Genomic DNA, 25566 nt, shown 5'->3' on the forward strand with positions numbered 1-25566 from the left:
ACAGTTAAATTTCTCTAAAGGTTTTTTGAGTTAATACTCTTGATGTATCTTTCATTGGTATATTAATAATCTTGCCTTCATGAATATTATCTTAAAGATGAAATTCTAAGAACTATAAAACAAATGAAAATATATATTTAACAATCAATGTAAAAACTCCTATATTAATAAATATTTAAATGATCTTACCGCTTCATCTTCTGTGTCCAGTATTTCCTCTAGGTCCGATCGTGAAATGTTCAGGATAGAAGCTGCCAAGGTCTGGGCTTTATGGGTTGAGGTTTTACAAGCATCCCTGTTTTTCTGCATCTTTTTAAGCTCTCTGATTTGTCGCCTAATCAAATGGACATCATTTTGTAACTCTCTGACCAAGGCCTGCAACATATTGGAAGACATATGGGCTCATATGGAAGTAATAAATGAAGAGAAAGCAGTCATAACACAAAAAATGTGAAGATACTAGCAAATCATTTTTTATTAGGATTATTCTGATTTTATTTATACTGGAGCAAAATGGATTGCTCTTTACTTTTTGTCAGGGCACAATAAAAGCTCTCTTAAATGATCACTTAACCAACTTGCTGATTAAACAAATTGCTCCAGTCCCTCTTTCAGATTCGCCAACTGCTATCTTGGTGAATACTTGCAGCAGGCAGGTTAATTAGTATCACGCCAGAGCACAACTCTCCCACCAGTTGAGCTGATGCCAACTGTCCGATGTATTTATTCCTAAGTGTGTATATCAGTTGTAACAGGTTAGTTACATAATTGATTTAATTATTGCATAAACTAATGAAATATAATGGCAGAAAAATGTTGTTTCTATTAAAACTGAACTAGAAATCTTTGAAAGGATTTGATAAGGACAGTTGGGTAAAACTGCAATTAAATTATGTGTGGGCAAGATGACAATAAAGTATTGACAAAAATCATAAAAATCTAGGCTTACATCCACAAGAGTGTTTAATTTCTCCCTCTGAGAACGCATGCTTATGCGTGCATAAGAAAAAAGGCAGCTCTTACTCCGGGTGAACAGAGTTCTGGAGTCCGATGCTTGGCTTTGTGGGCTGAGAGCAGCTAGCTAGATGTTTGGGTAGATTTCAATCTTTTGCCAGCCTAAGCAATGTTGCAGTAAATAATGGTGCTTGTATATATATTTTGCATCCCTACAATATATTCCTGGAAGTGAATTTGCTGAACCAAAGGATGTGTTTACCTGTAATTTTGAAAGCTGTTGTTTAATTCTCCCTCTATCCAAGATTGTACCAATTTATACCTACACAAAGAACATATGAAAGTACTTGTTTCTCCATACCACTGGCAAAACACCAATTGGGTTTTCAGGGTAGTTTTTTACTTTTTACCACTGTATTTTAAAGTTTCATTTCTCTTATTAAAAATGAAATTGAGCATCAGCCTTAACAAATAATTTTTTTTCTTTTGTCTTTTATCTATTTTGCAAAGAGTTGACTCATTGGAAAAGACTCTGATGCTGGGAGGGATTGGGGGCAGGAGGAGAAGGGGACGACAGAGGATGAGATGGCTGGATGGCATCACTGACTCGATGGACGTGAGTCTGAGTGAACTCCAGGAGTTGGTGATGGACAGGGAGGCCTGGCGTGCTGCGATTCATGGGGTCGCAAAGAGTCGGACACGACCGAGTGACTGATCTAATCTGATCTATTTTTCTTAGTGATTTATAGGGATTATTTGTACTTTAGGGAAATTATATGTTGAGGATTTCTCATTTTTTTCATACTTTTTCTTTTGACAGTAATTACAGTATTTTATGCAAAGGAAAAATATTTTTCAAAAAAATTTTAACATGCTAAATGAATCTATTCCCATATAACTTTTGAACTTGGTGTGATACTTTAAAAAACATTCTCCACAATTTATATATATATGTATATATATAAAAGTATATATATATATATGTGTGTGTTTTTCAAACCATGATTTTTTTCTGCCACTTGTAAGATTTTGCAGTTATAAGTGTGTTGTCCATTTGTAATCCTCTAGAAAATTATTATATAAAATCATAGTTGTCTCATCACCACCTAGTAAATAGTCCATATCTTCCCCATTGATTTCATGCATGTTTAGATCAGGTTCTAAACTTTGTATTCTGTTCCATCTGTCTTATTGGTGAAGCTTTATAGTATATTTTAATTAGTGAGGCTTTGTCATAAATGTAATCCAATAGGGGTATCTCCTTTCAATTACCCTTTTTTTCAGATTTTTCTTGTTAATTTTTGATTGTTTGTTTTCCATATAAACTTCAGATTGAGCTTGTCTAAACATTCTTTGGAGAAGGCAATGGCACCCCACTCCAGTACCCTTGCCTGGAAAATCCATGGATGGAGGAGCCTGGTAGGCTGCAGTCCATGGGGTCACTAAGAGTCGGACACGACTGAAGTGACTTAGCAGCAGCAGCAAACATTCTTACTGGTATTTTATTTAAATCACGTTAAATTTTATTCAATCATGTTCACATTTTAGAATGTTGATTCTTCCTAATCAAAGACCATGGTAGTCCCTTCCAGTTGGTTAAGTCTTTATTTGTGTTTCTGGGGATTATTTAAAGGTTTTCTCTTTATAGATCTGTTTATTCCTGGGCCTCTTACTTTTTGTAGGGGCTGATTCTAGTACCTATTGTTGCTTGTAGACATAAAGATTGTTAATATATAAATTTGCTGAAATTTCTTATTTATTATAAGAGTTTTGCAGCTGATTCCTCTTTAGCTTCCAGAAATTAAATCATATCTGCAAATACTGATAATTTTATCTCCTATTTTCCAGCCTTTTTTTTGGTCATGATCTTCAGCTTATGGAATGTGGGTTCTTAGTTATCCAACCAAGGATTGAACCCAGGCCCTTGGCAGTGAGAGCATGGAGTCCTAACCACTGTATCATCAGGGATACAGTGAACAGCAGAACATTAAAAAATAATATACCACACTAAGTGGAGTTTATTCCACAGATGCAAGGATAATTCAATACTAAGAAAATTATTAAGAATCCTATTAATAGATTTATGATGAAAAATCATATGTTAGTTTATGTGGATGCTAAAATGGATTTAAGACAATCTGGTTTCCATTTTTGTAAGAAAATTTTATTTTATAAAATTCCATTTTATTTTCCAATTTTTATACCTCCATTTTCTTTTTTATTGAGTTGATTATTAACTTATTTCTGAATAATATTAAATAGTAATATTGATGGACAAATTGTTCCTGATTTCAGTAGGAATCTAACTCTTAGGAAATACTATGCCAGATTTTGGGTTGAGAGCTGTATTTTAATATAACAAAAAATAAGTACTAATATAAAATATATAATGTAGTTTTACACAGTTAACTATCTACATATTTTAATTTCTTACAAAAATGGAAACCAGATTGTCTTAAATCCATTTTAGCATCCATATAAACTATCATATGATTTTTCATCATAAATCTATTAATAGGATTCTTAATAATTTTCTTAGTATTGAATTATCCTTGCATCTGTGGAATAAACTCCACTTAGCGTGGTATGTTATTTTTTGATGTTCTGCTAAACTCATTTGCTGATATTTCATCTGGAATGTCTACATTAATAAGAGATTGATTTGTTTCAATTTTGTGCAACCTTCCAAAAATATTTGGAAGGTATTTTCTCTTTCCATGTTCTTCAGTAGTTTTAATGAAATTGAATCTGTCTGCTCTTTACTGACATTGTAGCACTCGCCTGAATTTGGCATAGTATCTATTGTATGGAAAGATACCTTCTTGGCAATTTCTTTTAATTTTCCATTTGTTCTAGAGGGACTTTTGGTACATTATAATTTTCCTAAAAATTTGTACTTTTCAGAAAGTAGAATATATAAAGAAATTCTACTTTTCAACATTAATTCAGATTTTTCTTTGTGGTGTGTCACGGGTGGGAATGCCTGAAAACATACACACTCTGAGATGGAGATTTATGTGGGAGAGGGTACTTAGGAGCAATACCTACGGAGCCTCGGAGATGAGACAGCCTTTCAGAGTTGTCTCATCTTTATTTTTTTCCCCTTATATATGACATGAACATTTTTCTTGGCTATTATTTTTTTGAGTCCAGAAACTTTACTAGACCACAGAACATATACAGGGTATGACATGTTAGACATGTCATGTTAGACATGACATCAAATTTTCCGTGGTTCATGTTATGTTCTTGGAAGTTTTTATTTCTGAAAATTCTTTTTGGATTATAGCTTCAATATTTGTTCTGTTCCATCATTTCTTTTCTTCTTTCAAGAGTCCAATTATACATATGTTGAACCTCTGTAACTCGCTTCATAAATCCTTTTTTCCCCAATATTTTTTTAACTGAAGTATAGTTAGAATGAAATAGTGTACACTTTAGGTGTTTAGTTCAATGAGCTTTGATAGCTATATACTTCTATGTCATTTTTGCTATCATAAATATGTACTGAATGTTGCCAAATGATTTTTAGGGAGTATTTGATTATACTGATTTTGCTTTTTTTTTTTAGAACTGTTGAATCAAGCTTTCTTTCCTAGAATTATATCAACTTATTCATGGTGTAAATTATTTTCACACAACGCTTGATTTGATTAACTAATATGCAGTTGAGAATTTTTACATTGATGTTCATGATGAAATACTGACCTGTACTTCTGTTTTCTTACAATGTTTTGTCAGGTTTTGGTTTTAAGGTTGTGCTGGTTACATAAAACAAACTGGGACTTATTTTCTTCTCTGCCATTTTCTGAAATAATTTCTGTAAGATGGTGCTATATTTTTCCTGAAAGTTTGCTCAGTGAAACCCTCTGGATCTGGAGATAGTACATGTGTTTTTGTGTGTGAAGGCTTTAGGTTTTTTAAAAAATCCAATTTCTTTAACTAATAAAGAGCTACTCATATTTTCAATTCAATCTCCTGTTAGTTTTTGTGATGAAAGAAGTCAATTCCTAATAGTTCTGACCATTTCTCTTGGTAGTTTAGTAGGGACTCAGGGCAGTTTAGAAGCTACACTGAGTCAGTCAGAGGAAAGAGCAAAGGGTTTGGCTGATGTCCACACTCTTGTAGACAATGCTCAGCCTTGGGTCCCTAGTGTGCAGACATGGTGGGGATGGGGCCCTTCCTTCTTTTGGAGTGCATTCTGTCACACATTCAGCTTGCTGGCTTAGGCAGACTTCTCTGCCGGAAACTTGGCCACAGTAAATACCAAATATTTATACTCAGTGTTTGCTAAGGAATAAAGGAAGCTCTGGGGCTGTGTTCATTCTACAAGTTGTCTGTCTCTCAGCTTTACCCCCAAAAACCTGAAGCTATCTAAAATGTGATGCTAGTGGTGTATGATTGTGAAGCCACTATAGGACAGGTAAGAGGTACTTTTTTGAAAAGTTGTCCATTTCACCTGAATTGTCAAATTTATTGTTATAAACTCATTCATATAATTTCCTTGTTACTTATGTTTCTGTAGTGATATCCCGTCTTTTATTCCTGATATTGGTAATTTGTATTTTTAACCATTTTCTTCTTTATTCTTGGGTTTTATATCAATGTAAAATAGATACCTGTGGGTTATTTGAGGTATATACCTAAGCTTATATTGTTTTCTAAACTGAAAGCAATTTTTCCAAGGCCGTTATTGACTACTTTCCCTTACACTGATCTGAAATGAAAAATACAAACTTTATGCTCTAAATTCCCTTAGATGGGCTTGTTTTTGTAACTCTTTCTGTTTCAATGCTCTATGGATCTATTCCTGCACTTAATCATGCCATTTTATTTATACAGCTTTATACCATGTTTTGATGTTTGCTAGGAAAAATTTTCCTCTCTCCTTCCCATTCTTCTCCTTCTTCAGCCATCTTCATCCTCTTTCTTTCAGTTATATTTCTGGAACAAGTTTGTATCTTGGACAGCACTGACATATAGATCAGATATGGAATGAATTCTCACATTTAACAATATTATTTCTTCACGTTCATAAAAACAGTATATCTCTCCATTTATTTAGTTCTGTTTTATGTCATCCAGTGTTTTATAGCTCACTTTATAGGTTGCTTGCATTTCTTGAAAGGTTTATTCCTGGGTATTTAATACTTTCTTTTTATCACTATAAATACAAATTTACAAATAGTACTCTAAATATACTATTACTTGTAAAGTCTACTTTATTTTATATGCTGACTTTGTTCTGAAATTATTGCTGAATTATCTGTTTAATAGTTGGACTGGATTCTCTTGAATTTCCTAGGTCCATAAATATGTCATTGACAATCACAGTTCAGTTGTACATGTTCAGTTTATTTTGGAAAAGGAGCTGTTTTACAGTTTATGGATTTTTAAAAATTTTTATAAAAGCAATTTTAAAATTTACTTTGAGTTTTTTTGTTTTTTTCTCCTAGCATTTTGAGTTGAAAGTTAAATTTTGGCTGAATTTTGAAGGTTTTGGTATTTCATTATAGCTCACTTTGAAACAGTTCATAAACTCACTTTTTATTTTCTCCTTAACCCCAAAATCATATAGATGGGTTTGGAATTTCTAAGTGGACAGAAACATTTGGCTGATTATTTGCTAAAATCATAATTACATTATACTCTACTCAGGGTACATTGCCTAAAAATGATTTTTGCTTTTTCGAACTTGAACTTTGTAGATTTAGATGTTAAGTAATTTCTGTGAATGTTCCACATGGGTTTGAAAAGAAAAGAGCCTTGCTTACATTTTCTCTATTTGGATTGTTTATTTCTGAGTATAATACAGATTAAATACACTAGAAAACAGTAAATACCTTTGTGGATTTGTGGATTCTTTGATTTCCATTTGTAGTTTCACCAAATTTTGCTTAATGTTGCCAGGTACATAAAAATTCATGAATTTTATATCTTCTTTGCAAATTATGCATTTTTATCAATATGAAATTGCTTGCTTTACCCTTATTAATTTTTTTCCCTTAATTTGTCTCCAAATAATATTGCTGTATCTTCTTTTCTTTTAGCATTTAGCTGGAATATATTCAATTGTGTGCTGGTAATCAAGCTCTTGCAGGGGATGGGTATGATTTGTAATGTTTGCCAATTTCTATGGTGTTAGGTACTTACACATGATTGATTTCAAACAAACATGAACGAGATGCTGGGAAGAGATAAGCAAAATTGATTCTCCCAGGCTAACTGCAGGATATCATAATTTTATTCTTAATTTTTTTTTTGGCTTTTGGTATCATGTTTTAGGTGCATCTTTTTCAGAATCTCATAGTCTCTGTTTTTTTTTTTTCTTTTTTTTAAATACATTTCAACTTCATTATATATACTATGACTATTGGTATGTTTGGATCATCCTTATCCTTTTTATTTACCATGCTTCTTATTAACTGTTCCTCTCCTTTGTTCTATTTTTCCTTCCTCTCTTCCTCGCATTCTTCTTCCTGGTTTGTATTGAATTGATGGAGATTTTAAATTTTTAAAATTTCCTCTAATTCTTTGAAAATTAAATGCTTGATTCCTATTCTTGTGGTCAACTTTAAAACTCCTGAACATATATTTAAAATTATTTAAGTAAACTTGATTAATTTAATATAATAAAATCAATATTATATTCTGAATCAATATCTAGAGTTTCTCATCCTCTGTATGTTCCACCAGAACAAAAAAGAAACATCCCTTACAATCACCCCCTCACAACTTCTGGTACTATAATCACTAACATCAAGCTATTTAGATTTAATTGTAGGAGTCTTTGTTTTCCATTGTTTCTTATGTTCTAAAGATTGACAAGAGTCCCATCTGGACAGAAAGACCTGAAGAAGTGAAGAGGTAAGCTATTTTATCAATAATATACAGAGGAAAGAGCAAAGACTTTGAAGAAAAAAAACATGGCTTGCAGTATTCAAAGAACAGCAAGAAAGTCAGTATGGTTAAAGAGGGATAAATGAGGTGACATGCAGTAAAAAGTCTTAGAAGTAGCAACAAGACTAATCATGGAAGCCTCATAGCAATGTTGCCATTAGCTGGCTGAAAGCAACATGGGTATATTTGGGGAAAATGTCTGTATTATTAAAAAATGTTATTTTGCTGAAATATACTTCATGATGCTCAAATATTCTTCCTCCCTTCCAAACTATACCTTTCAGATACATAGTAGAGTCTCACTGCACTAAGTTCATTGAAATTTTACTTCCCCCCCTTATATCCAGGTTAAGATTTTGTTTTCATATGATCACACTTGCCTTTTGTTTCTATGCTGGTGCTCTGCCTATTTTCAGCTCTGGATGTTACTTCCATGTGGATTGTATTTTTACTTCCCTTCCATCCATTGCAAAATTGCTTTCTCTTACCAGTTTAAAATCTTCTCAGCTCTTCTCTAAGCACTTCCAAATTGTGCAAAAGTCTTTAAATACTCCAATGTTAAAAACATTAGAAGCTTAAAAATGTTTTACTCTATTTGCATCAGTTGAACAATGGTCCTTGGCTATCACTGGTCAAGGTAAGTAAAAACACTGTACCATACAAAATAAGCATTCAACAAATATTAAATGAATTTATAAAAGTTTATGTCAGCCTCCTTAAACTTCTTGAAATATCATGAGCTAGGAATTATCTCAATATTTGATCATATTTTCAAAATAAGAGTACTTTCTTGGATGTATATCCCAACTTAAAGTCACTATATTTTTCAATATTTCAATATGATTTATTGTAAGCAGTCAGCAACAGTGTTAGAGTGAAACAAGTTATTTCATTCCAGTCTTATTAGATCTAGCTTTCCAGTCTTTATTAAGGAGTCTTGATCTGTGTTAGCTAACTATAAAAATTTTTGAGTTTCATTGAATCATAATGAAGTGATTAGATTTTCAGTAGGATTTTAGATTACTGTGATGAAGGTTATAATTGGCTCTTCAAGCACCATGGAGTCACCCCTACAATCATAGTTTCTTGGAGAAATGTCTTTTCTAACAGCTTAAATCGTTTTTATTAAGATATGACTTACATATTTTAAATTTCACTCAATGTATTTTTATTAAAAGCTTTTCTTCAAAAATGCTATAATTTACCCTTTTAATATAATGATAGGACTGAAAGAGTTAATTCAAACTGGATTTTAAATATCATAATTGAGAAGTCACATCACCAAAGTGGTACCAGCCTCCATCCCCCCACAAATATCAACAATTAGACATTCACAAACTAAAATAGCTCTGGAAGGGCTCAGGAGTCCACTTAAGAAATTTCAGCAACACCATGAAGCAAAAAAAGAGAGAATAACTCCATACAAAGAAAAGGAAGGACAGCTTCATTGTGCCTGCATCATCCCATCCCCCAGGGCAGCACTGCTCAGGACCAGTGGAGAACTCCAGGGTTCAAGGGGCTCCCTCACTGGGAAAGGAAGAATGAGGTGAGCAACCAACTTCCCCAGTTTTTCACATCACAGCATGAAAGATCACTTCAGCTTCACCCTACCCCGAGACTGACAAAGTCAAGACATATAGGGACAGGCTGGAAAAATAAAGAACAGCCGGGGCTCCCAATATCAGCTACACAGCAGGAGCAGCTGTGGTTCACGGTAACCAACTCTGTGTAGGATCCCAACAGATTTCACCACTGAAGAAACCAATGCCTAGGATGGCTGTCACGGACCCCCTGCAGATTTCACCACTGTACTTCCCCCCACAGGTTTCCACTGTCACAAATGCCACCTGACAGTCCCTCCCTGACCCTAACTGGACCCTGCAATCTGCACTGGAAGCCAGCTTAGCCTTTGCACTGCACAAGTGCAAGATGCCAGCCTACACCCTGCAGTGACAGATGTGCATGCGTTTGGAGCTAACCTCTTCAACTGAGGACCTCTTGCCAACGGTCTGCCACTGGCCTCTAATGATCTGTGAGTGCCTGTGGTGAGACTCTATGGCCACAGGACTGTATGTCAACCGCCAAGGCCCCCACGGCTGTGTGTGGGCCCAGACCTGGCCCTGTCTCCTCTCTCTGGCTTGCACTGCTGGGTTTAGCTGCAGTGAGCCCCTCCACCTGAGCACCTGTACACCAACACCCAACTCCTGTCACTGGCCTCCACTGTCATGTGGGACCATTAAGCAAAAACAAACAAACAAACAAAACTCAAAAAAATCTAACTTTGTAATTCAATGAATTAGAAAAAGAACAAAGTAAACCCAAAGTTAGTAGAGGAAGGAAATAACAAAGAGCAGAGTGGAAATAAATAGAGACAAAAAGAGAACAGAAAAGATCAGTGAAACTAAGAACTAGTTTTTAAGAGACAAACTAAATTTCTACCTACATTTGGAGCTAACCTCTTCAACTGAGGACCTCTTGCCAATGGTCTGCCTCTGGCCTCTAATGATCTAAATTCTATCTAAATTTCTATCTACATGGATAAATTTCTATCTACATGGATAAATTTCTATCTACACTTACCAAGAAAAAGAGAGTACTCAAATTAAGAAAATTAGTATAGAGAGGTGGGATGGGGAGGAAGATGGAAGGAAGGCTCAAAAGGGAGGGGATATATGTATACCTATGGCTGATTCATGTTGAGGTTTGATAGAAAACAACAAAATTCTGTAAAGTAACTATCATTCCATTAAAACAAATAAATTTTAAAAAAGAAAATTAGAAATGAAAGAGAAGATATTACAACTGACATTACAGAAATACAAAGAATCATAAGAGGATACTATGAACAATTATATGCCAACAAATTGGACAACCTAGAAGAAATGGATAAATTCCTAGAATATACAATCTACCAAGACTGAATCACAAAGTAACAGAAAAACTGAACAGATCAATGAGTAAGGAGATTGAATCAGCAATCAAACACTTTCCAATAAAGAAAAGCCCATGACCTGATGGCTTCACTGGTGAATTCTACCTAAAACAAAATAATGTCAATTCTTCTAAAGCTCTTCCAAAGAATGTAAAAGGAAAGACCACTTTCAAACTCATTTTAAGAGGTCAGCATTAACCTGATACCAAAGACAGATAAGGACAGTACAAGAAAAGAAACCCATAGGCCAATACCCCTGATGAATATAGATGTAAAACCTCTGAACAAAATACTAACAAACTGAATTTAACAACACATTAAAAGGACCACACACCATGGTCAAGTGGGATTTATCCCTGGAATGCAAGAATAAGTCAACATACACAAATCAATAAATGTAATATACTACATTAAAAGAATGAAGATAAAAATCATACAATCATCTCAATAAATGCAAAAAAAGTACTGGACAAAATTTAACATTCTTTCATGATAAACTCCCCACAAACTGAGTATAGAAGGAACACATTGTACATAACAAAAGCCATATAATACAAAACCAAACTAACATCACACTCAACAATGAAAAGCTGAAAGCTTTCCATTCAAGATTAGAAACAAGAGAAAGGTGACCATCCTCACCACTTCTATTCAACACAGAACTGGAAGTCCTAGCTGGAGCAATTAGGCAGTAAAAAGAAATAAAAAGCATCCAAATCAGAAAGAAAGAAGTAGCACTGTCTCTTTTTTCTCATGACATGATCTTTTATGTAGGATGTAGAAAATCCTAACAACTCCATCCAAAAAAGCTGTTACAATTAATCAACAAATTCAGTAAAGTTGTAGGATACAAAGTCACAGATAAAAATTAATTTGTTGTGTCTCTATACACTAACAATAAAACATGTGAAAAAGGAATAAAACAATCCCACTTACAGTAGCACCCAACAATAAAATTTTAGGGATAAATAACTAAGGAAGTGAAAGATCTATATTCCCAAAACTCTAAGATACTGATGAAAGAAACTAAAGAAGACATAAATAAATGAAATGATATCCTGCGCTTATTGATTGAAAGAGTGGATATTCTTAAAATGTTCATTCTACCTAAAGACATCGAGAGGTTCAATAAGACCTCTATCAAAGTTCCAATGCCATTTTTTTTTCAGAAAAATAGAAAAAAAAATCCCCTAAATTTGGATGAAACTACAAAAGACTGACTAGCCAAAGCAATCTTAGGAAAGCGCAAAGCTGGAGGCATCATACTTCCTAACTTTAAAGTATATATAAAACTCATACAACTTGATCAGAGAAGGCAATGGCAACCCACTCCAGTACTCTTGCCTGGAAAAATCCCATGGACGGAGGAGCCTGGTAGGCTGCAGTCCATGGGGTCGATATGAGTTGGTCACGACTGAGTGACTTCACTTTCACTTTTCACTTTCCTGCATTGGAGAAGGAAATGGCAATACGCTCCAGTGTTCTTGCCTGGAGAAGCCCAGGGATGGGAGAGCCTGGTGAGCTTCCGTCTATGGGGTCGCACAGAATCAGACACAACTGAAGCGACTTAGCAGCAGCAGCAGCAGTAGTAGCATACAACTTGATAACAAAACCAAAACATCCAGTGTAGAAATGGAAATAGAATCTGAACAAATACTTTTCCAAAGAACACAAACAATGGCCAGCAAGTTCATGAGAAGGTGCTCAACCTTACTGATCATCAGAGACATGCAAATCAAAACCACAAGGTATCGGCTCACGCCTGTTGGAATGGCTATTATCAAATAGATAAGAGAGAACAAATGCTGGCAAGATGTTGAGAAAAGGGAAACACTGTGCACTGTGGGTGAGACTGTAAATTGGTACAGCCACTACAGAAAACAGTGTAGAGGTTCCTCGGAAAATTAAAAATAACAACTACCAGCAATCCAACTTCTGAGTACATATTGAGAGGAAACAAAAACAGAACCTCAAAGAGATACATGCACTCTCATGGTCACTGCAGCATTATTTGCACTAATCAACACATGGAAACAACTTGTGTCCATCAATATATTAATGAGTAAGAAAATGTAGTAAATATGTGTGTGTGTGATTAAACACATACACAATGGAATATGATGACTCAGCCATAAAAAAGGAAATCCAGACATTTCTGACAACATGGATAGCCCAAGAGTACTATGCTAAGTGAAATAAACCAGACAGAACAATACAAATACTGGATGATATCGCTTATATATATGGAATTTTAAAAAGGAAAACTCAGAAATAGAGAGTATAAAAGTGGTTGCCAGGAGCTGAGGGGAGGAGGAAATGAGATGTTGGTCAAATGGTACAAACTTCCAATCATAAGAAGAATAAGTTCCAGGGATTTAATGTATAACATAGTGATTATAGTTAACAATACTCAACTGTATACTTGGAATTTGCCATGACTAGATTTTAAATGTCCTTCCCATAACAATAACTACAAAATGGCAATTATGTGAGGTTAAGGATGTGTTAACTAACCTATTGTAGTAAACTTTTCATAATATATACATGTATCAAGTCATCATATTGTATATCTTAATCTTATAAAATATGTCATATCTAATAAAGTTGAAAAATCATAATAAGAGTAGATCAGTACCAAAGTGTTAGTAACTGTACACATTAAAAATAAAATTATAATGCTTTAAAAATATTCTTACTAAAGAATCAAGAGATTTATATGCCCTAATCATCTTACTAAATCTTAACAAGCAAGTACATATTGATAATTAAATGATTTAAGCTTCTGCATAAATGTTGTTCTTTGGCTGGTATTTATTTATCAGCTAACAAAAGCCACTGAGAAGATGGAATTGACCATATGATTCTCACATACAAGCACGTTAACAAGCCCATTATCAGGCCTCAGTCAAACTGAGCAAATACTTCTAGAAATTTCCCTTGTGTGTTTTATTCAGTTATTAGGAGAATTCAAAGCTTCAACTCTGCCACATACATCCAACCCAGATGCTCAAAGCACTTGATTTTACTCCAGGGTAAAATTCCATATTCAAGACTAGATCTAGAACAGATGGCCACCCCACCTCTGCTATAATCTAGTTGTGCCCTATGCATAAATGAAAAAAAAAAAAAAAAAAAAAACTAAAAGGAACACAGATTCCACAGCAGGGCCAGAACAAACATTATTACTATTAATACTACTAATAATAGTAATACTGTGTATTTTGTGTACCTGTTACCCTATTAAGTTCTGCACAGAATGAGTCCCATTGATTATAATGTTCCATGTAGGAACTATGTACATTCTCTGACTATGCTCAACATTCTTTAAGTATGCTCGTTAGGAGCGTGCATAGCTCTCGCCTTCACAGAGGTTTCAATCTGAGCAGTGATTACGTGCCCAGTACTATTCCTGAAGCAGATATAAAGTCAGTTTCTCAAGAATTTAGCGAGCTCTATTATGTGCCAGTTGTTTTTGTTGTTTTGTTGCTAAGTCGTGTCTGACTCTTCGTGACCCAGTGAACTGTGGCCCAACAGGCCCTAGTCCTGTTTCCATGGGATTTCCCAGGGAAGAATACTGGAGGGGGTTGCCATTTCCTTCTCCAGGGGATCATCCCAACTCAGGGGTTAAATTCGCATCTCCAACAAAGGAGACAGCATAATGGCAACAGACTTGTTTGCTAGCTACAATACAAGGCAGAATAAAGGCACTAAATAGGAGTGTAAACAACTCATGCTGCTGCTGCTGCTAAGTCACTTCAGTCGGGTCAGACTACGTGCGATCCCATAGACGGCAGCCCACCAGGCTCCCCCGTCCCTGGGATTCTCCAGGCAAGAACACTGGAGTGGGTTGCCATTTCCATCTCCAATGCATGAAAGTGAAAAGTGAAAGTGAAGTCGCTCAGTCGTGTCCGACCCTCAGTGACCCCATGGACTGCAGCCTACCAGGCTCTTCCGTTCACGGGATTTTCCAGGCAGGAGTACTGGAGTGGGGTGCCATCGCCTTCTCCGAAACAACTCATAGTGGCATTAAAAAGAGAGGAGCAATCCCCAGGTTCCCAGGCCTCAGTGCCTTGTTATCTCTGAAACCAAACTGTTCCGCCTACATTTTCCCAGAATAGTTAAGGGAGGAATACTGGCTGACCACGTGGGGGCAGAAGTACAGACCAGAGGTCTAAACACTCCTTATAAAGACTTTGAAACAAAACCTGGTATTCTCCCTTCCCCCACCACCCTTAGCTCTGGTGGTTCCTTGTACTGCTGCTGCTGCTAAGTCGCTTCAGTCGTGTCCGACTCTGTGCGACCCCATAGACGGCAGCCCACCAGGCTCCCCCGTCCCTGGGATTCTCCAGGCAAGAACACTGGAGTGGGTTGCCATTTCCTTCTCCAATGCATGAAAGTGAAAAGTGAAAGGGAAGTCGCTCAGCCCTGTCCGACTCTTAGCGACCCCATGGACTGCAGCCAACCAGGCTCCTCTGTCCATGGGATTTTCCAGGCAAAAGTACTGGAGTAGGGTGCCAGTTCCTTGTACAGCCAATGCCTAAGTCTTTCTGGGATTATTCAGTGGTCAGATAATTTCTAGATGGTACACCCTTTGTAGATACTCTAGTTTGTCTTCATTTTGTCCTGGCAGATCATTTACCATTCCTTTACCCATTCCATGCCTGATAAGTTATGGGGCCCAGGTGCAATGTCTCTTAACGTCAATGATCATGGATCAAGCTTCTGGTTGTTCTTGCTTGTGTGATTTTTAAAAGGAAGTGGAATGGAAATAACTCAATTTTTTGGTCTTAAAACCTGTCTTGCTTATGTGATTACCACAATTCCATAACTAAATTGACACTGGAAAAAGAATATTAAAAACATAGTGGACATTTTTAAACTCAAGCTATGAAAATGAATCTTTCATAGAGAAAATTTGAATAGTGTGGTGGGTAGGATACAGGAAGATGCTTTGTGGTTTGGGAAAGAAAGCAGAAAGGAACTTCAAGAACACCCCAGATCATCTGAAATAGGCCACTGCCCACTGTGCCTGAATTAAAGCACCAGTTAGTAAAGAATTCAAACCTTCACAAATATGGTGAACTCTTCTACTTTCTCACTGGCTAGCAGCAATTTCTTCTGTGCACCTTCTAGGGCCTGCTCACTTTGCATTGCTAATCCTTGAAGATGCTTAGATGCTGCTGTTTCAATCTCTGCCATGGCAGATTCAGTCTCATTTATTTTTGACAGGAGGAAAGTAAGCTTGACATCCTGCAAAAGACCAGTAATCATAGAATAAAAATATATTTTTTAAACAGATTTGGAAGTTAGAGATGTAAGATAAAGAAAGGGTTTCATTACTCTCTTTATATCTTGTATTTATTTTCATTTGAGTAAAACTTTATTTTCAATGACTATCTTGAGCACATATTATCACATATTTATCATCAAAATCAATTTATTCTTTTAAAAATTATAAATCATTAAAGACATGGAAGGTATTTTGGACTAAAAGATTTCATATATCAAATGGAAGTATTTAATTAGTTTATAAGTTTGCTACTAAGTCACTTCAGTCGTGTCCGACTCTGTGCGACCCCATAGATGGCAGCCCACCAGGCTTCCCCATCCCTGGGATTCTCCAGGCAAGAACACTGTAGTGGGTTGCCATTCCCTTCTCCAATGCATGAAAGTGAAAAGTGAAAGTGAAGTCACTCAGTCGTGTCCGACTCTTAGCGACCTGATGGACTGCAGCCTACCAGGCTCCTCCATCCGTGGGATTTTCCAGGCAAGAGTAGTGGAGTGGGGTGCCATTGCCTTCTCCAGATTATAAGTTTAGGTGGACCTAAAACTTTATATTTACTTATATAAATACCAGTTCTTAACAACAGTTTTCATTTATTATAAATCATCAAGATAAACAAAATCTGTTTCTCTAATACAGCATTACCTTTAATAATAAACAAATTCTTAGTGTTTATGTAGAGATATAAATGTTCTTTGCAGTTATCTGAAACATTTAAGTAACTCATAGTTTTGGGGAGAAATAGAAATAAAAATAAAAAAGAGATTGTTACAGTCCACCTCTAAACTAAAATGTCCTAAACCATACCTTTTTTTCTAACTCCTCTTTAGTTTGCTGATACATCTCTTCATACTGAGACTTCTCTTTTACAGCAACACTAAGTCTTTGCTTTAGTGAATCAATTGATACTTTCTTGTTGGAACACTCCTCAGTTAATGTCTTCACCTACAATAAATGCACAAAGGTGGAGATGTATGGAGAGAGTAACATGGAAACTTACATTACCATATGTAAAATAGATAGCCAATGGGAATTTGCTGTGTGTCTCAGCAAACTCAAACAGGGGCTCTGTATCAACCTAGAGGGGTAGGAGGGGGAGGGAGATGGGAGGTAGGTTCAAAAGGGAGAGGATATATATATGTATACCTATGGCTGATTCATGTTAAGGTTTTTGACAGAAAACAACAGAATTCTGTAAAGCAATTATCCTTCAATTAAAAAATAAATAAAAAAATTTAAAAAGCACAAAGGTAAATATTATTGGTAAAGGCAGTCAAGTTCTACACTGTATTTGTTTTAACAGAAACTAAATGAATGCATGAATAAGTCATTTCATTTATTTTCTCATAAGTGATATCAAATTCAAGTATAAGATTTGTGTAACTCATACAGCACTGCGAGTACTAACTAACCATACTGAAATCAGTAGTGAGTGAGACTAACAATACATAAGTCAATAACAGCACCCAAAACTGCGCAAAAAGCATGAATATTGCTATGTGTAGACTTCTACCTAATAATACAAGATTATTTTTAATTACGTTTCCTTTAATTACTAACCTGAACTTTCTCAAGCAAGAGATGGTTGGTTTTGATTCTTTAATAAGCCAAGTCATAGAAAACTTCAATTTGTATTCTCCAATATAACATGTACTTTTTAGGATAAAATTAAATAAGTAATACAACATATTTATTGTGCATTTCAAAGTACAGCAGAAGACTCCAAAGGAGACATACCAATAGCTAATAAATATATGAAAAGATTCTCAACATGACTCATTATTAGAGAAATGTAAATCAAAACTACAGTGAGATATCACCTCACACTGGTCAGAATGGCCATCATCAAAAACTTCAGAAACAGTAAGTGCTGGAGAGGGTGTGGAGAAAAGGGAACACTCTTTCACTGTCGTTGGGAATATAAATTGATACAGTCACTATGGAAGATAGTATGGAGATTCCTTAAAAGACTAGGAATAAACTACCATATGACCCAGCAATACCACTTCTAGGCGCACACACTGAGGAAACCAAAACTGAAAAAGATCCATATACCTCAATGTTTACTGCAGCACTATTTACAATAGCGAGGATATGGAAGCAACCTAGATGTCCATTCACAGATGAACGGATAAAGAAGCTGTGGTAATATATGCAATGGAATACTACTCAGCCATAAAAAGAAATGCATTTGAGTCAGTTATAATAAGGTGGATGAACCTAAAGCCCATTATACAGAGTGAAGTTAAGTAAGAAATAGAAAAATAAATAGTATATTAACATATATACATGGAATCTAGAAAGATGGTACTGATGAACCTATTTGCAGGGCAGCAATGGAGATGCAGACATGGAGGACAGACTTACGGACATGGGCCAGGAGGAGAAAGGAGAGAGTGGGATGAATGGAGAGAGTTGCATGGAAGCATATACACCACCATATGTAAAACAGATAGCTAGTGGAAATTTGCTGTATGACTCAGGGAACTCAAACTGGGGCTCTGTAACAACCTAGAGGGGCGGGAAAGCGTGGGAGCTGGGAGGAAGGTTCAAAAGGGAGTAGACATATGTACACCTATGGCTAATTCATGTTGAGGCATGGCAGAAACCAAACCAATATTGTAAAGCAATTATCCTTTAATTAAAAATAAATATATGTTAAAAAAATGCTAAAAAACAGCAGAAGAAAACATTTTTTCAGTTTAATACTATTAAAGATAAATGAATTCTTATACAAACATTGTATACTTCAAATGATTATTGAAGTTAAAATGAACAAAATTTAAAAGACAGCATTGAAAAAAACCTATATGAAGTAATTATAATTTGTGTGGGTATGTGGAGGAGAAAGATAAAGAAAATCTATATACATGTTCTTGCTCATGTAAAATTTTCTCTCTTCCATTTGAGCATTACTTACATTTTTTTATCTCCAACAAGGAAAATAAGGGAGATGTTCTCTCTGGAGTGGATGACATTTTGTGAATGCCAAAGCACAAGCTGCTTTATGATTTGTGTAAATAGCAGCTTTTAAAATTTTTTAAACAAAAAATATCTCTTAGTCAGCAAACTGCTGATTTTGCTTTGGGGTCAGATAGTGTACAACTATTTTAAATATGACTCTTTTCTTAAGTACACTGAATTAAACGTGTACAAGGAAATACTTTAAAACAATTGTGGTGAGTACACTTTTTGAAGAACTGATAGTTATTAGCATATTTTTTCATTTAAAACACATGCTTAATTCTATCATTATAAATAGTAGTTTTAAAGAAAATGCTGAATATAATAGAATTTTGAATCTCAAAAATATTACAAATTTTTAAAAATTAAACTGAACTTCTCATGGTATATGTACAATATAAAACGAATGGCTATAATATGTGTAGGATTTTGTCTTGAATTTTAAAACAAAAAATGTACTTTCAGAGCAAATGATGTAATTATGTAACAACACAGGTATATTTTATGAATATTTATTATACATTTTGTTAAGATTGAATATTGAATTTAAGAAAGTAAATACAAAGGGAAGTGATCTGTTTTTTTTAGTGTCAGTGAACATAAAAATTGATACCTTTTTTTCAAGATTTTCTAGCATTTCATTAATACTCTCATTACTTTCCAAATTTACTTTCTGTCGAAATTTCAAGTCCTCTATCAAATGTCTTTTCATGGTTATATCTCTCTCCATTCGAGACATCCTTGAAAGGGAAAAAAAGGCATCTTATCAAGAGTGATAGAAAATATTTCAATAGTGATAATATCTTACATATTACCCATATTATATCTACCATAAATTTTTAAATGCTATCTGATTAATTGCAAATTAATAAAATATTTGCTTGGGATAAAATATTGCTGTTAGTATTTTGAGTAAAATATTAAAATCTATAATCCAGCTGTGACTTGGTAAATGCAGTATTTTATATAAACATATGCATTAAAAAAAAGAACTGAGAAAGCTTAATAAAATTTTTTGAAAACTTAAAATTATATTTATATTCCACTCATGCTTCCAAGAAAAATACAAATAATATTTAGAGATTATCAAAATCATAACACTGATTGTTTCTGATAAGAAACAATTCTATACTTTAATAAAGAAGTATAAAATTTGATAATATCATAAAGACACTGAAGTGATTTATATCATATAAAGACATATCAGTGATTGAACTGACATATCAGTTTAGCTTAAGGTGATAATGCTAAGTATAAAATGATAAATGTAATAACCACTATTACTAGAACAACAATAACTAGCATTTAATGAATGTTTACTATGTACCAGTCACTGTTATAAGTGCTTTACATGTATTTCAATTCTAAGAACTTTATGAGTTAATTCTATTAACTTGAGATCCAGAGCTGGCAGGTAAAGAAGACAGGATTCAAAGAATATTATCTAAAGTCCTCAATGGTAAACAGTAAGAAAGACTAACTCAATCTATCAACAAGCTTCAAGACATTCTGCTTAAAAAAAATTAAACAATTTTCTTATCTAACAGTTTTATCTACTAAAGTCAAAGTGAAAAGGAATTTGCTCAGTCATGTCTGACTCTTTGGGACCCCAGGGACTGTAGTCCAACCAGGCTCCTCTGTCCATGGGGATTTTCCAAGCAAGAATACTGGAGTGGGTTGCCATTTCCTTTTCCAAGGGATCTTCCCAACCCAAGGAATGAACCCGGGTCCCACACTGCAGGAAGATGCTTTACCATTTGAGCCACCAGGGAAATTCCTTATCTACTAAGGTCACTTTTAAGTAAGTGATCTCTAATTATGAATGACTAGACTTCTTTCAAAACACATCACTTCTAAGCTCTAGATATCCATAAAAGATACAGAAAGTAAACAATTTTGATTCTGTGAGATAGAACATTTTAAACTCCTTTTTTAGTATAAATACACAAAGTATAATATTTCATAATTCTTCAGTTGTTTTAAATGCAAACAAAACTCTTCATCTTTGCTTTACAAGCTTAGGTAATAACTCCCAATATAAATCAATATATATATACATATATATATGTACATATTTTTAGTCAAAGAATTCCTACATTCTAAAGTTTTCTGTTCATGGTGTTTAGGCCATTAACTGATATTTATTCAAAATTAAAACGTTGACTCTAAGAAGGAAAATCTAACTTTAAACATTTTTACTCTAATTAATAAAAGTAGTAACTATCTTGCCATCAACTATACTATATATAATATTCTTTAAACCTTCATCTTATTTAGGTTCAAACATAAACTAAGAAAGGAAAACAATTTTAACATGTTGGTATTGTTTCTTGGGGTGAAGTGTTTAACAAAGTTAATTGCCACTAGGTGGCACCAAATACAATGGATAAAAATATAAAGCACCTACTTTTCATGCATTTCCTTTATGTGTTCTTCTTTTGCTAGGAGTTCAAATTTCAGAGACTTCAAGTTTGAAGATTGTTTAGTGAGTTCATTAGTTGCATTCTAGATTAAAAATACATATAAATTTAAATATACCTTGCAATCTTGTTCTAAGGCAGCATAAATATAAATGTCATTCTCATGAAGTAATAAAAATGCAAAAATTATGGTTATAATTAAAATGAACATTTAAACACTTGAAAATGTTCATTTTGTATGTTCTAACAGAAATACCAGGGCACACGAAAATTTTTATATAACATGTCAAAATAATAGAAGAACACACTCATATAATAATTGCAAAGATATTGCAAATATATATTTATAGGAAATATAGATTTTACAGAATTTAAATGTGTATTACTAAGTATTTTTATGGTTTAATAAGATCACCTAAAACTAATTCTGGATTTACTAATAATCAGACTAAATATAGTCAGAAATACTTTGCTGCACCTCCCACCAAGAGGATGGAATGGAGTCCATCTCCCAACCTTCTTAATCTGATCCTGCCTGTAATTTGCTTTGACAGAAAATATCTGGCATAAATGACATTGTGCAAATATCAGATCCAGGCTTTAAATTGTTGTAGCTTGCACCTTTGCCCTCTTGTAATGCTGCTCTGGGATTGCCTACCAACAAATACAGAGGAAAGGCCATTTGGAAGAATACTGAAGTACCCCAGATGAAGCCAACAGACCAATCATCAGCCTGTGAGTGAGGCTCTCTTGGAACTTCCAGCCCAGGTAAATCCTTGGTTTAGAAGAATGCAGGTGTGTGAGGCAACTCAGCAAACAGCCCAAAAGAATTACCTAGTGAACCCTGCTGCTGCTACTGCTGCTAAGTCACTTCAGTCATGTCCGACTCTGTGCGACCCCAGAGACGGCAGCCCACCAGGCTCCTCCGTCCCTGGGATTCTCCAGGCAAGAATACTGGAGTGGGTTGCCATTTCCTTCTCCAAACCTAGTGAACCCACTGGATCATAAATTGCTGTTGTTTTAAATTGCTACATTTTGGATAATTTGTTAGACAATAATAAATAACTGATAGAGAATCTCAAGAATACTAAATACTTTCTTCCTTGAACCTATATTGTTGCTGTTTAGTTGCTAAGTCCTGCCCAACTCTCTTTGTGACTCCTTGGACTGCAGCCCACCCAGGCTCCTCTGTCCATGGGATTTCCCAGGTAAGAATACTGGGGTGCGCTGCTATTCTCTTCTCCAGGGGATCTTCCTGACCCAGGGATCAAACCCATGTCTCCTGCATTGGCAGGTGGATTCTTTACCATGAAGCAACTCGGGAAGTATTTATATATAATTATTAGTTTTTCAAAGCAGAACAGCATTGTGGAATTTGTTGTTTGCACAGCTTAGGGGCCAGAGGTAGTAACTAGAGTGCCAGGGATCCCTAGCTTTCAATTTTGACTCAAGTTCCAGGAAAACATGTACCCTAAGATATTATTTAGTGGTTTTGATATTTTGGATTTTTACCTAAGATAGTGTTGACAGAAATTTATTCATGTGTTAAATTTAAAAAGTATTAAACTAATATAAATATAATAAAAATAATAATTTAATAATCTTAAATTCTTTCTGGAATGACTGTTCATTCATTTAGAAATAATAATTCAAGATTACATTAACAAATTAAAGTGAAAGTGAACGTTGCTCAGTTGTGTCTGACTCTTTGTGACCCCATGAACTATACAGCCCATGGAATTCTCCAGGCCAGAATACTAGAGTGTGTAGACCATTCCCTTCTTCAAGGAATCTTTCCAACCCAAGGATTGAACCCAGGTCTCCCACATTTCAGGCAGATTATCTTTACCAGCTGAGCCACCAGGGAAGCCCCCACATTAAGCAATAGTGATATTTTAATATAATAATATTATAAATATTATCACTACGTTAATTGGTATATTACTATGTCTAATTTATTACTACTGTATCATTATATAGTGATGCCTTTAAAATACATCATGATATAAATGGCTTCTCAGCCTTGCTCTGAATGGTACCAGGCTGCTGTTTTTCTAATTTTGTATTTTTACCTTAGCATTTTTATATTTTCTTTATCTGTCAATCTGTTGATCATAATTTCTTACTTCTCTCAATATTTCTGCCTAAAAAAATTCATCCTGTCCCCTAGTATGAATACTTCCAATTTGCTGCCTTTGAGGTGTTTTCTGCTGAGAAGGTAAACAAATAAACTCATTACAGCTGTATTTAAAATAAAAAACAATAGGTAGTAAATGAAGAGTGAAAATATTTTCAACAGAATAAACTAAGTAGATTTTAAGATAACTGATTCTTTTATGTTTTAAAATTTATGCTTGTTATTTTTTGTGGCTGAAAAATGCAGTAATTCTGACTTCTGGATAATGGAGGGATTCTAGAATTATAATAAATAAAACAATGCCAGCTTACAGATACATTTGTCAGACTCTCTAAACCTTACAGCTATTTTAATCCTCAGAAATCCTTTTGAAGTGGGTACAAAGTTGTCCCTGTTCTAGACCTCTGGAAAAGCTAAGTTATTTCCTTAGTCAGGTCCCAGAAGTTACTGGATGAAAAATGATTGAAACCTAGGTCCCCTGACCCTTTTCCATTTCCTACAACATAATATTTATCTGCAGCTACAAAATCTGGAGTAAAAGGTATATTTCAAAGATGTCATAATGGTAATCTGTCTTGGTTAGAGTTTTTCTGTTTAAGTTTATTAAATTCTTTTTAAAATTTCTGAATAAAAGCATGGACTCTGGAGCCCTATTGATTGAGCTCTAATCTCAGCTCTGCCTCTTTAGTAGCTTTGTGACCTTGAACAATTAACTTACTCAGTTTTCTTAACTATCAAATAGATATAATAATAGAACTTCTCTCATAGGCTTGAAACGAGTAATGAGTTAACATTTTTAAAAGACTTAGAACTAGATTGACAATAGATTATATATAAAGTAAAAGTAGTTTAAAAACTATTATTCTTCAATATTAACTTACTGGAAAGCTGGAAGAGAACACAGTATACATCAAAAAGTATGTTTTCAACAATTAAGTGGTCAAAAAAATCACAAATATAAATTAGTGTACTATTCAATCCAGATTGCATAAAAAGTTACAAATTAAATAGAAATAACCAATGTATATATCATTTACTGGAAGGCAGTTTTATGTCAGTACGTATCTTATTATCTATCTATATAAAGTTGAGTTCCTTGAGAAAATGTGTCTAATGTGCATAAAAAGGAAGCTACAGAAAACGCACATGAGCCCTCTAATTTCTGAATGAACCATGGACATCTCATAGGTATACTTAAGAATTTACATAGAAAAGTTTAAATTCATTGGATAAAACAAAACGGATGGATGTAGATCTTTAAGAGTCAAATCTAACCAGGTTTTTCAAAAAAATAGGCATAAAAAACATTAAGTAGAAAATACTCTATTTCTTGGAAAATCATGTTAGCAATTTGATACCTTATATGGGCTGATGGAATTCCAGTTGAGCTATTTCAAATCCTGAAAGATGATGCTGTGAAAGTGCTGCACTCAATATGAGAGCAAATTTGGAAAATTCAGCAGTGGCCACAGGACTGGAAAAGGTCAGTTTTTATTCCAATACCAAGGAAAGGCAATGCCAAGGAATGCTCAAACTACCGCACAATTGCACTCATCTCACACGCTAGTAAAGTAATACTCAAAATTCTCCAAGCCAGGCTTCAGCAATACACAGGACTGGAAAAGGTCAGTTTTTATTCCAATACCAAAGAAAGGCAATGTCAAAGAATGCTCAAACTACTGCACAATTGCACTCATCTCACACGCTAGTAAAGTAATACTCAAAATTCTCCAAGCCAGGCTTCAGCAATACATGAACTTTCAGATGTTCAAACTGGTTTTAGAAAAGGCAGAGGAACCAGAGATCAAATTGCCAACATCCGCTGGATCGTGGAAAAAACAAGAGAGTTCCAGAAAAAACATCTATTTCTGCTTTATTGACTATGCCAAAGCTTTTGACTGTGTGGATCACAATAAACTGTGGAAAATTCTGAAAGAGATGGAAATACCAGACCACTTGACCTGCCTCTTGAGAA

The 25566-nt window shown here is 34.6% G+C and overlaps 1 protein-coding gene across 4 annotated transcripts in view; it reads right to left on the reverse strand.

The window, feature by feature from the left end:
* Positions 1 to 25566, reverse strand: part of CNTLN (centlein) — a 352880-nt gene that overhangs the window by 17780 nt on the left and 309534 nt on the right. For all 4 annotated transcript variants that reach the window (XM_027549176.1, XM_027549174.1, XM_027549178.1 and 1 more), the window contains 5 exons: positions 21442 to 21539; positions 19648 to 19774; positions 16878 to 17015; positions 15851 to 16036; positions 190 to 375 (listed from right to left, as the gene is read on the reverse strand). In XM_027549176.1, coding sequence (XP_027404977.1) covers positions 190 to 375; positions 15851 to 16036; positions 16878 to 17015; positions 19648 to 19774; positions 21442 to 21539 — 735 coding nt within the window. The remainder of the gene's footprint in view (positions 1 to 189; positions 376 to 15850; positions 16037 to 16877; positions 17016 to 19647; positions 19775 to 21441; positions 21540 to 25566) is intronic.

Source organism: Bos indicus x Bos taurus, chromosome 8 (genome assembly GCF_003369695.1).
Source record: "Bos indicus x Bos taurus breed Angus x Brahman F1 hybrid chromosome 8, Bos_hybrid_MaternalHap_v2.0, whole genome shotgun sequence".
Taxonomy (NCBI): Eukaryota; Metazoa; Chordata; class Mammalia; order Artiodactyla; family Bovidae; genus Bos; species Bos indicus x Bos taurus.